Here is an 11981-nt window from a genome sequence, read left to right on the forward strand (position 1 = left end):
GCGTTCGCACGTCTCCATCTTTTGTGTTCACGTTCACACGTGTGCCTTTGTGTACCCTCTTGTCCACTTTCCCTCCGTGGACCCCCATCCCCGCGGGCCCCCCTGCCTCTCCCCGACGCCAGAAGGCCCAGCTCCCTGCAGTGCCCTGGGGAGCGATGGGCCCAGCTGCCCCCCACCCCCACCTCTTCACCTCTGCTGGCCACCGCCGCTCCAGCCTCTCCCTCCTCCCTCCTCCCTCTCGGCCCACTTCTCCTCTGTCCCTCCTCTTCCGTCTACCACCTGAAGCGAGCCTGGCCCTGCTTTCTGCTCCCATGTGTGTGCACCCCTCAGCCTGGGCTCTCTGCTGTAAGAGTCAGCCCAGGGCTGTCCTCGCCTACGTGGCCGCCCCAGACTTCCCGCTGGTCTCCCCGCCTGGGTCTCCCTCTCCTCTGGCTGCAGAAGCATATTTTCCCCAGCACAACCCTAGTGTGCTCCGTCCTGCCCCGTCTCCAGCCTCTGGTAACCCCTGTGCTCTGCCTTTGAGGAACACCCCCCTACCCCCGCCCCGGCCTGCACCAGCTCCCCTGGCCACCTTGTCGCTCCAGTGCCTCACCGATACTTGCTCTCTCCTCACACCAGGAGCCTCTGCTCCAGGCAGCTTCCAGGCCCTGTCCTGAGCTGGCACACCCTGGCCTTTTAAATTTAGGTTTGCCTTTTCCGAGTGACAGACAAGAGCCCACGCACAGGTGCTCACCAGGCAGTAACACAGGAGGGGCTGTGAGAGACCCTCTGATGCTCTCCTGCCCCTTTGGAGCTGACTTCCTGCTTCCCAGCCTCTTGATTTTCCTGGAGTTATGTTTTTAACTCTGTCTTAAAAAATGTTTAATTGAGGTGATATTCACATAATATAAAGTTGACCATTTAAAAGTGAATAGCGGGACTTCCCTGGCGGTCCAGCGGTTAAGACTCTGTGCTCCCACTGCAGGGGGCACAGGGTTGGATCCCTGCTCGAGGCATGATTGTGCCGTGCAGGCAAAAAAAAAAAAAAAAAAAAGTGAATTGCTAGCTCAGTGGCATTTAGTATATTCACAGTGTTGTGCAACTATCATCTCTATCTAGTTCCATGTGCATCACCCCAAGAGGAAACCTCGTACCCCTTAGCTGTCACTTCCCATTCCCCTCCCCCAACCCCTGGCAGCCACCAATCTGTCTTTATGGATTTCCCTATTCTGGACATTTCCTGTTAATGGAATCATCTACTATGTGACTTTTGGTGTCCAGCCTTTTCACTCACCGTGATGTTTTTGAGGTGCATCAGGTGGGAGCGTGCGTCAGTACGTCATTCCTTTTTACGGCCGAATAATATTCCATTGTATGGACATAGCCAGTTTTTTAATCCGTTATCCGTCGATGGATGTTTGGGTGGTTCCCACCTTTTGCCTGTTAAGCTCTGCCTTCTTGACTGTGGGGGTGCCCAGCAGTTTAATGCCACTCTGTCCCCTTCTCTTCCTTGCACGCTCGTCTGTGGACAGGGTGATCTGGTTCCAGCTGGTCACACCCCGTCACCCATTGAATGGCCACCAGCTGGCCCTTGGACAGAGCAAGCTTTGATGGTCTTTTCTCCCCCTTGGAGCTGCAGGAGGTTTCTTTTTTCATATCAAGATAAATGCTCAGAGTTTCCTTAGCGTGTCCCCAAGAACAAGAGGAGGAAGAAGGCAAATCTTCCCGGCGCCTGCCTCAGGTCATCTCCTCCAGGCTGTAACTGGCATCCCTGCAAGCAAGTCCTGCCTCTGTGTCCCAATTTGCAGACAGCCCCACAGGGACCCTGGCCTGTTCCCCCATCTTTCTCCAGCTGCCTTCTCTGTTGAGCAAAGCTTCTGAGCTTTAGCTGCAGGTGGCACCCAGAGCAGGCTCAGCCCATCCTACTTCCTCCCTCCACGCCCTCCACCCCTCCTGTCCCCCATCCTCATGCTCGTGAGGACTAAGGACTCCCCATGGCAAGTACCGGGAAGCCAGCTCAGCTAGCAGAAACGGGACGCTCATCACGTCCTGTGTAGCTGGGACCTGCCACGTAGTTGGCCCTGGCTTCATGCAGGGACCAGGGACTCAGGAAAATCCCTTGGCCTTCCTGACTGCACCAGTCTGGCTGGGGAGATAACCCCACAGTTGTAAAAGTTTACAGTTCTGAAAATTGCTACAGACAGGGGTACGTGGTACTCGGGGGTGGGGTCAGGGGGGCAGGAATCAGCCTGGGGTAGAGGAAGGTCACCTGAAGAGGTAAAGCTTGGCCCGAACCTTGTCCAATGGCAGTTCAGTAGGTGGAGTGTTCAGGCAATGGGTACAGCTTGTGCAAAGGCCCTGGGGTGAGAGCTCAGCTCCTCTGAGGGGCTGAGAAAGGTCAGAGAAAGTGATGGGCTAGAAAGGAGTTGGGTGAGGCTGGGGAGGTGGGCAGGGCCTGGGGGGCTGTGGTAATGACTTTGGCCTTATCTAAATGGTGACAGGAAGCCAGGGCGTATTTTGAGCAAGAGGATGGGACCAGGTTGTGTTGTACAAGCCCCTCTGGAGGGGCTGCAATGGCAGCAAAGCCGTTTTGTGGTGGCTCAGTTTCCCCCTCCCTCTTTCCCTCCCCATTGGAGTTCCAGCCACACCTGCCCGTTCTCTAAACGGGTCCCATGAGGTCCTTTTTGCCTGTCAGCTCATGCAGGTCTCTCCATGTGGAATTTGTAGCATTTCTTTTCTGCCTTTCTACCAATGAAACCAGCGTTGTCTTTGCAGACCTGCAAAAATGCCGACCAGGCGCCTGCCCCCATGAGAGTGGACCTCCTGTCTCCCTGCTCTGGGAGTCACTGGTTTTTGTTTCTGTTGAGGCTTTGCTCCCTTCCAGCTGTGTGACCTTCCGCCAAGTTCCCCACCTCTCAGGCTTCAGTTTCCCCACCTATGGGGCGGAGACCATGATTTCTGCCTCATTAGGAGGTTTCAAGGATTCAGGGAACTGGCCCATGTGAAAGGTCTGGAACTGGGCCCGGCACCCAGAAGAACTGCAGAAACCTGCCCAACTGTCACCACTGGGCGAACAGCACGTGTCTGGAGCATCAAAACATTTTTGGCAAGAATGTGATGTTTCAAAATAGGCATCGTATGTTGTCATCATGAGAAAAGTCAGGACTGCATTGGACTTCCTGATCCCGTTTGATGTTTAGGTTTGCTTTTATTTACAGTGACATCCCAGCGTTTAGAGCCACCACAGGACTCCGTGGGGCTTTATAGGGTTGTGGGTCCCCTGTGGTCATCTCGTCTGTCCCTGCATCTCACAGAGGGGACCCTGGACTCAGAGAGGGTGGTGGGCTTTGTCTGCACCCTCAGCTCCTGCTCATCCCACTTCAGAGTAGATGAATCAGCCCCCACCTGCCTTCCCCACGTCCTGGGGGTCCCCTGTGGCCAGGCCTGGTCTGGGGGCCAACAGCTGGTGTGAGGTTCCTGCACAGCAGCAAATTTGGCTCCCCTCCCCCAACAGCATTTCCCTGAATAGGTGTTCAGGTCCCTGAAAGGGGGATCTGTCAGTCACCCAATCTGGGGGAGCCACTGGGTGTGGGGGGTGGTGTGGGGCATGGAGTCCCATCCCCATGGTCCCAGAAGAACTGTGGCGGGTCTTGAGTCGAATGACTCTCCAGCTGAGGGTGACCCCACTGACCTCATGGGGACCCTGGAAGATCCTTGCGCACCCAGTGTTTATGTAACGCGTGTTTCCCAACCACCCTCAAAGTCACCCTGTGACATAAGCGAATGTGCGCCTTCTTCTGCCCCAGTGGCTGGCGGGTAAGTGCTCATCGGATACTTGCTATGGGCCGGGCGCTGGGCTGCATCGTCCACTGAGTTACACTGACCACCCAGGAAGGCAGCATTTGCCCCTGTGTTTTCAAAATCAAGATAAAATTCACATACCATCAAATGCATTTAAAGTGTATAATTCAGTGGTTTTCAGTATATTTACAAGATTGTGCAACCAGTTAGTTCAAAAACATCTTCATCCCCCCAAAAGAAACCCTGTAACCATGAGCTATCACTCCTTGTCCCCAGATCCCTTGGCCCCAGCAAGCGCTAAGCTACTCTCTGTCTCCGTGGGTTCACCTATTCTGGGCGTTTCATATAAACGGAATCATATATGGGCTTTTGTGACTGACTTTCTTTTTTTAATAAATTTATTTACTTATTGGCTGTGTTGGGTCTTTGTTGCTGCACGTGGGCTTTCTCTAGTTGCAGCAAGCGGGGGCTACTCTTCATTGCGGTGCACGGGCTTCTCGTTGAGGTGGCTTCTCTTGTTGCAGAGAACGGGCTCTAGGCGTGCAGGCTTCAGTAGTTGTGGCTCACAGGCTTAGTTGCTCGTCAGCATGTGGGATCTTCCCAGACCAGGGCTTGAACCCGTGTCCCCTGCATTGGCAGACGGATTCTTAACCACTGTGCCAACCGGGGAAGTCTGTGACTAACTTCTTTCACTGAGCATACTGATTTGCGGTTCATCCGCATTGTAGCATGCATCGTCTCATCTCTTTTTGTGGCTGAATGATAGTCTATTGAATGGATAGATCACATTTTTAAATCCATTTTCTGTTGATGGAAAACTGGGTTGCTTCTACATTCAGGCTGTTGTGAATAAAAGCTGCTGTGAACATTTGTGCACGAGTTTTTGTGTGATGATATGATTTCAGCTCTCTTGAGTATATACCTAGGAGTGGAATTGTTTGTTGTATGACATTTCTATGTTCACCATTTGCGGAAGAGACATACTTTTTTTCCAAAGTGGCTGCACCCTTTTCCATTCCCACCAGCAGTGCACAAGGGCTCCGGCTTCGCATTCTCTCCAGCACTTGTTATTGTCTGTCTTTGATTACTGCCACCCTAGTGGGGGCGAAGTGGCATCTCATAGTTTTTGATGTGCATTTTCTTGATAGCTAATGATATCTTTTCATGTACTTCTTGGCCATTTGTGTCTGGCTTGGAGAGATGTCTATTCAAATCACTTGCCCATTTAAAAATTGGATCTTTGTCTCTATTGTTAAACTGTCGCAAGAGGGGAAACTGAGGCTCAGAGGGGGGGCGTGACTGGGCCAAGAACACCAGGCCCACAAGCAGATGGAGATGGGAACCTGGGTTGGTCTCCGCCCTCCACCCCGCAGGCCTCTGTACCCAGCCCAGTCACCTCCTGCCTCCAGTGTTGATCTGCCCCTCAGGCCACAAGGAATCCTATCCTTGAGTTTCAAGAGGGAGGGCTCCCCAGCCGGAGGGTGGGCCAGATAGGGGAGGAAGCAGCAGTTCTGAGGAACCAAGCCAACCTCTCTTCCCCTCCGAATCACGCGGACCTGGCTGACGTGGCCCCGAGAAGAGGGGACAACCCGGACCCTGTGGTCAGGGAGCCTATTTATACCGGCGGGGGCCATGTTGCAAGCTTTTCCTGCTGGCGCGAGGGACGTCACTGGGTGCTGACCTCACCAGAAACGCTGACGCATCTTCCCCTCCTGCTTTGCTCAGATGGGCAGCAGGGCCTGCTCACTCCTCGTCCTCCTGCACATCATGGCCCCTCCCACCCAGCTCCAGGCTCCTCCCCCCACCAGTTTCCCTGCTCCCTGCTGTCCTCTGACCACACCCTCTTCTTGCAAGCTGTTAGGGGCTGAATCGTGTCCCTCAAATTCGTGTGTTGAGGTCACGACCCCCAGCACCTCAGAATGTGACTATATTTGGAGATAGAGCCTTGAAAGAGGTAATCGAGGTCAAATGAGGCCATTGGGTGGGCCCCCTACCAGCGTGATTGGTGTCCTTATAAGAAGAGGAGATCAGGACAGACACACACAGAGGGGTGACCATGGGAAGAGACCCCGAGAAGGCAGCCACGTACAAGCCAAGAAGGGAGGCCTCAGGATGAAACCAGCCCCGCTGCGCTGACACCTTGATCCCAGACTTCTAGCTCCAGGACTGTGAGGAAATACCTTTCTGTCATTTAAGCCCCCCAGTCTGTGGCATTTGGCTATGGCAACTCTAGCTCAGAGAGAGGTCTTTCAGATATGACAGCCCTGGTTCGAATGCTCCCTCCTCTTAGAGGTTTCTACAAAGGGCATCCGCAGGTGGGGTGACCTCTCCATCTCTGGGTTTTGGAGGCCTCTTTAAACTGAGGCGATCTTATAGCCTCTGGACTGAGGGGTGAAAGCAACCTGGCTGTTCCAGAGTGTGGAGGCCAGTCCGCAAGGAGCCCCTGAGAGGGGGACAAAGCTCTCCAGCCAGACCTGGTTCTCCTGCCTGGAGCCCGGCCCTGAGCTTTTCCAAGCTTCGGTTTCCTCGTTGAAGGGAGCTGAGGCATCCCTGCAGGGCTGCACTGCCTCCCAGGGCTTTAGCAAGATGAGATGGGGGGGACTTCCCTGGTGGTGCAGTGGTTAAGAATCCACCTGCCAATGCAGGGGCCCCGGGTTCCAGCCCTGGTCCAGGAAGATTCCACATGCTGTGGAGCAACTAGCCCGTGTGCCTCAATTACTGAACCTGTGCTCTAGAGCCCATGAGCCACAACTTTTGAGCCCACGTGCTACAGCTACTGAAGCCTGCGCACCTAGAGCCTGTGCTCCAATGAGAAGCCCGTGCACCGCAACGAAGAGTAGCCCCTGCTAGCCACAAGTAGCAAAAGCCCGTGTGCAGCAACAAAGACCCGACTCAGCCAATAAATAAATTAATTAAAAAAAAATAAATTGGGCTTCCTAGGTGGCGCAGTGGTTAAGAATCCGCCTGCCAATGCAGGGGACACAGGTTCGATCCCTGCTCCGGGAAGGTCCCACATGCCGCGGAGCAACTAAGCCCATGCGCCACGATTTTAAAACTAATTAATTAATTAATTAATTAATTAAAAAGATGAGATCGGGGATGTGAAATGAAGAAGGATCCCGGCCTGGCCTGGACCCCAGGAAGCAGCCTCGCAGGCGTGGGCGCCGAGGTGAGGAACTGAGCGGAGTGACAGTCTCAGAAGGAGAATCCAGAACTGGCCCTCGGGGGTGGCGATGGTGTGATGAAGACTGTGCTGGGTGCCGGGGAGTGGGTGGGGGATGAGAAGAAGCCTCCTGGGCATGGGGGTTCCTCTGGTTCTGCCCACTGCTAGATCCCCAGCATCTGGCAAAGAGCGGGGCCGAATAAAATGTTGTCGACTGCATAAATGAGCGATGCAGGCGTGTCTGCAGAGGGGGGGCGCTGGTGGGAATGGCCTTGGCAGTGATGATGGGTGCCGGGGGTGGGACGGGTGGGAGGGTGCCTGGCCCTCCTCCTTCTGGCCACTTTGGCTTTCCTCATCCAGGCTCCACAGGGCCCCACCCTTGCTCCTCAGCCTTTGACACCCTCCTCCCCACCAAATTCCTCAGGGTGCAGACCAAGGACCCTTGTCCAGGTCTGCTGGATGTGCTGGGGCTGCCAGGCACGGCGTGCAGGCCTGGGCCAGCCCCTCTGCCCTTTCATCTTCCCTCTCCTGGGCCTCAGTTTATCCTGCGGTGAAGCAGCAGGTTGGCTCGGGAGGCGCTGTCTCCAGGGCCCCTTCATTCATCTGAGAGAAGCAGAGGACTGACTCAAGATCACTATCTTTCAGAGAAAGTGAAACCTGGTCCCCAACCGTCACCACGGCGACTCCCCCCTCTGGCTTCCCCTCTGAGCTCACAGCTTCCCCAACTCCTCCGCTCCCCCACCCCACCTCCGGACAGCTAGTACTTGGAATCAGACTCTCAGCCTTTCTTTTGCCTTCAAAGGGCTTTTGCCCTTTATGTCCGTGACGGCAGTAGCCCTGTGAGGTGGCTGGGAAGTGCTTCTCGAATCTTCATTTTACAGGTTGCGGGGTGGGGGGTGCGGTGGGGCAGTGCTCTGAGGCCCAGAGAGGTTAAGCAACTTACCGTGGGTCACACAGCGTGTCAGTGGGCTTGAACCCTAATCTCCTGTTTCTCTTGCCCCCAGTGCCTGGTTCTCCCCAGAGAGTCCTGTCTATAGAGAAAGAGCCTGGCTGTGGGCAATGGGTCTGGGATGGGGAAGGCTGGTTATGTGAGGGGTGCCTCGCAGGGGAAAGGAGATGGCCGGGAGCCCCGCTGGGGGATACAGGTCCTGGGGCCAGAACCACAATCTCGGGGCTGCCAGCCTGGGTCTGGCTCTGTGCCCAGAGCCCGGTGGTTTCCGCTCACAGATGTCCCAACAGCCCTGGCGGGAGGGCGGGAAGGGCACTCAAGAAGGAAGATGTCTCGCTCCTCTCAGCCCCAAACCACAGTGGCCTGTGAGGCCGATGGCTTCTGGGCCAGGACTGGGCTGTGGGCCCTCTAGGGCCCCGGTTGGTGGACTCTCCCCTCCATCCTGGGCACAGCCCCCTGCAGTGGGCACAGTCCCCCTTGCTCCCTGCTCGCCCCAGGAAGGTTGAGCCTGCGGTTTGCATCATCCTTGGGCGTGGGGCTGACCTCGAAGAACGAATTCGAAGAAAACAGGAGGAGGAGCAGGCATGCCACCGCACCCATCGCCCATTGGCTGCCTGTGGAAACTTTGGTTTTTGGGGTCATGTTCCCAGAAGGCCTGCCCTCCCCCCTCCCCCTCCCCACCCACCTCACGAGGTGTTGGCCAATCGCCCCGGCGGGCATAAAGTGGCTGCCAGCCCGCAGGGCTTCAAGCCTGGAGGTGTCACCCCCAGCAATCGCAGGCCAGAGCTCGGTCACCCAGCATGTGGGCACAGAGTATGCAGAGGACACCGCTCAGTAAGTACTTCCTTCCTTCCCAGCAGCACCTGCTTGCTGTGATCATGGGCGCCAGCAGGGAGCAGGGGCAGCCTCTGTCCTCCAGGAGCAGGGGAGGCCAGGCACCGGGCAGAAGGATGCTGAGAAGGGGAGAGAGTCAGGGGGTCAGGCCAAGAGAGGGATCCACTGAGAACACAGCATCTTCACAGGGTGGAGAAGGGTATCAGCGGAGGGCTTCCAGGGGGAGGTGATATAGAGTCACCTCTGAGAGCAAGGGAGGGAGGGAAGGGGATGACTGGGGGAGAAGCCAGGGAAGCAGGAGGGAGGCGGGAGACGTGCTGGGGCAGAGGAGGAAGCCGCAGAAGCTGAGCAGGACCATAGCGTGATGTCTGGAAGGGCTGCGGGGCCTCCTTCTTGCCCCGATGTGCAGGCTCTGCGTTGGATGGACACTGCCATCACGGCCTGGGGCCCTGGAGCCCACACAATCACACAGCACACATAGCCACACCCACAGGGTGACACTCACACAGAGCCATGTGACGACATCCGGAACCCTCAATCTCACCAATCTGGGAACCCCCGCACGCAGGCCGGGGCCCCTGCGGTGAATGGCACACAACGGCTGTGTGTGGCCAGCCGCTCCCTCGAGCCTCACGCAGACCTAGAAGCACACCCACGCAGGCATCCTAGTCCCAGTGCGGACCCCGACCTGAGCCCAGCAGCAGGTACCTGGGGGGCGGCGAGGGGTGCCCTGTTGCCGCTGTGCCTGGGCACCCGGTCCCTTGGCCTCCCCAGCAGCGTCTTCCCCAAGAGGCCACAGTTCTTAGGAAGGGAAGGTGGTGTCACTGCCTTCCGGGCCATTGCGCCACAGGCCCTTCCGACCACGTGGCTGCCGGTGTCCCTGTGGGTGGGTGGGGGGAGGCGGGGGAGCGGTAATGGTTCCTGCCCCCTATAATGTTCTGGCTTACAGCATCTGTAGTGGGCCTGACAGAAGTGGCCACTCACGGAGAGAGGAGGGAGGCCTGAGAGATGGGGGCACTGGTTGGCCTTGGTTGACCTGAGCAAGCCCTTCTCCTTCAGGGCCTTGGTTTTCCCGTCAGTCAAAGGGGGGCATGGATAAGATAGTCTCATGCATCCTTTCCAGATAGAAACTTTGGATGGAAACGCAGCCTCTCCTGGTTCTGCAGACACATCTCAGAGTGCCTGGCTGCTCCTGGGCTGCAAAACCCTCCCGATTCCACCTGCATGGGGGGTGGGGTCTGTTACAGGGGGGCTCAGGGGTCTGCAGCAATGGCCATCCCTTAGCCCAGAGGTCTTGAGGGGAGAAGCCCCACCCGGGCCACCCTGGCTCAGCTTCTGAGGTTGGCAGGCTTGACTCCAGCAGGGACCCGCCACCTCTTCTCAAGGACTTACTTGGTGACTTGTAACCACTGTTTCAGGTCCTGGACCGCAACTCGCTGGGAAGGTGGTGGTGGCCCTAACAGGCGCCCCCGTGCTCGCACAGTGCCCAGCCCCGCCCTCCGCGGCTTAAAACCGGGGACAATGGGCTTGAGCACCCTCCCCTCTGAAAGGTGCCTACCTGTGGCTTTCTCACTAAGGCAGGTGACACATTCCCTCTCTGCCCCAGGTCTGGTCCTCGGACTCCTGTTCCTGAGCACGGCGGCCACAGGCAAGTGCTCAGGCAAGTACCAGGACCTCCTCCTGCAGCTCCAACGTCAGGCGGACCTCATGCAGGACACCAGCACGCTTCTGGACCCCTATGTGAGTGCCTGGCCACCAGGGGCATCTGAGGCTTGGAGAACTGTGGGGTTAGGGCAGGAGTGAGGCCCACAGAGGACCAGGCCAAACCCCCGCTCAGTCTGGGGCTGGGGGGGAACCAGGCCTCGTGTTATTCCAGTGAACATCCCAGGCCTAACCCTGAGATGCCAAGGAGACAACGCAGCCCCCCAGCTCAGTGGGCCTGGAGTGCATATCCCAACTCCATTGCCTCATTCGTCTGTTCGCCAGGCATGCTCATTGCACACCTACCACAGGCCTTGTTCTAGGCACTGGGATGTAGCAGTGAACAGTCCCGCCCACCTAAGCTCTCATCACCTCCCCAGTGACATGTCCCATGCCACAATCACCACCTGTGTGGTCACCCCTCCAGCTCCCACCCCCCTGCTGGCAACCCTCTGACCCCACCTACAGTGACCCAGGAGTCCTCTCCTCTCTGGGGCCTCAGTTTCTGGATCTGTACAATGGGAGGATAGGATTGGGGGGTTGTGCATGAGGTCCAGCAGTTCAAGTTCAAGGCTGAGCAGAGCAGACGTGTGTGTGTGTGTGTGTGTGTGTGTGTGTGTGTGTGTGTGGTTGGGGCTCCAGTGCTCACCCCTGGGTTGTTCTTTCCCCCCAGATCCGCATCCAAGGTCTGGACAAGCCAGGACTGAAGGGGCACTGCCGGGAGCACCCCGGGGCCTTCCCCAGTGAGGATGCCCTGCGGGGGCTCAGCAGGCAGGACTTCCTGCGGACCCTCAACACCACGCTGGGCCTCGTCCTGCACAGACTGACCGCCCTGCAGCAGGACCTCCCTGAAGCCCAGCACCTGGCGAGGCTGAACATCCGCGGGTTCAGGAGTAACCTCCACTGCATGTCTCAGGTGCTGCGCGGCTCGTCGGAGGCAGAGACACCTGAGCCCACTCAGCCGGTCCCGGGGCCCACGCCGCCGCCCACGCCGCCCTCAGACGCCTTCCAGTACAAGCTGAAGGGCTGCAGATTCCTGCGCGGCTACCATCGTTTCATGCACTCGGCGGGGCAGGTCCTCCGGGCGTGGGGGGAGGGCCGGAGCCGGAGCCGGAGACACAGCCCCCAGCTGGCCCTGCAGACGGGGGCCCAGAGGCTGCGGCCCTTCCGGAGGGACAGGAGACTCATGCCCAGGGGCCAGCCGCCCCGGTAGCCTTAGGGGCACCCCTGCCAGGTGAAAGGTCAGCCGGTACTCTGCAGGGTGGCGCCGCCCTGGGCCTGCCTTCCTGCTCCCCTCAGTTCCCCACCTCTCAGAAGCGCACTTTAAGGGGTGGGTGCTGGGCAGCCCCTCTCCCTCCTCTGGGCTGGGCTGGGGGGAGAGGGTCAGGCTGTTGAGCCCCCCAGCCCTGAGTTCCTCAGTCCTGGTGGGGTGGCTGGGTCAGGTCCACACGGGGCCAACTTTCCATTGATTCAGGGGTCTGATGACACAGGGTGACTCATGGCCAGGCTGGCCGCCCCCCCGCTCTGCTCCCCGGAGGCCTGCCGGACTGTCCC

The 11981-nt window shown here is 57.7% G+C and overlaps 1 protein-coding gene across 1 annotated transcript; it reads left to right on the forward strand.

Annotated features, from left to right (window-relative positions):
• The first annotated feature begins 8692 nt into the window (after window positions 1-8692).
• OSM (oncostatin M) lies at window positions 8693-11640 on the forward strand. The gene is made up of 3 exons (XM_057747218.1): window positions 8693-8726; window positions 10333-10466; window positions 11101-11640. The coding sequence occupies exons 1-3, from the start codon at window positions 8693-8695 to the stop codon at window positions 11638-11640; spliced, it is 708 nt and encodes a 235-aa protein (XP_057603201.1).
• Window positions 11641-11981: the final 341 nt, after the last annotated feature.

This window comes from Hippopotamus amphibius, chromosome 8 (genome assembly GCF_030028045.1).
Source record: "Hippopotamus amphibius kiboko isolate mHipAmp2 chromosome 8, mHipAmp2.hap2, whole genome shotgun sequence".
Taxonomy (NCBI): domain Eukaryota; kingdom Metazoa; phylum Chordata; class Mammalia; order Artiodactyla; family Hippopotamidae; genus Hippopotamus; species Hippopotamus amphibius.

Coding starts and splice junctions, on each gene's coding strand:
- OSM (XM_057747218.1), top strand. CDS start 8,693: ATGTGGGCACAGAGTATGCAGAGGACACCGCTCA. Junction 8,727..10,332: donor TATGCAGAGGACACCGCTCA/GTAAGTACTTCC, acceptor TCTCTGCCCCAG/GTCTGGTCCTCGGACTCCTG. Junction 10,467..11,100: donor GCACGCTTCTGGACCCCTAT/GTGAGTGCCTGG, acceptor CTTTCCCCCCAG/ATCCGCATCCAAGGTCTGGA.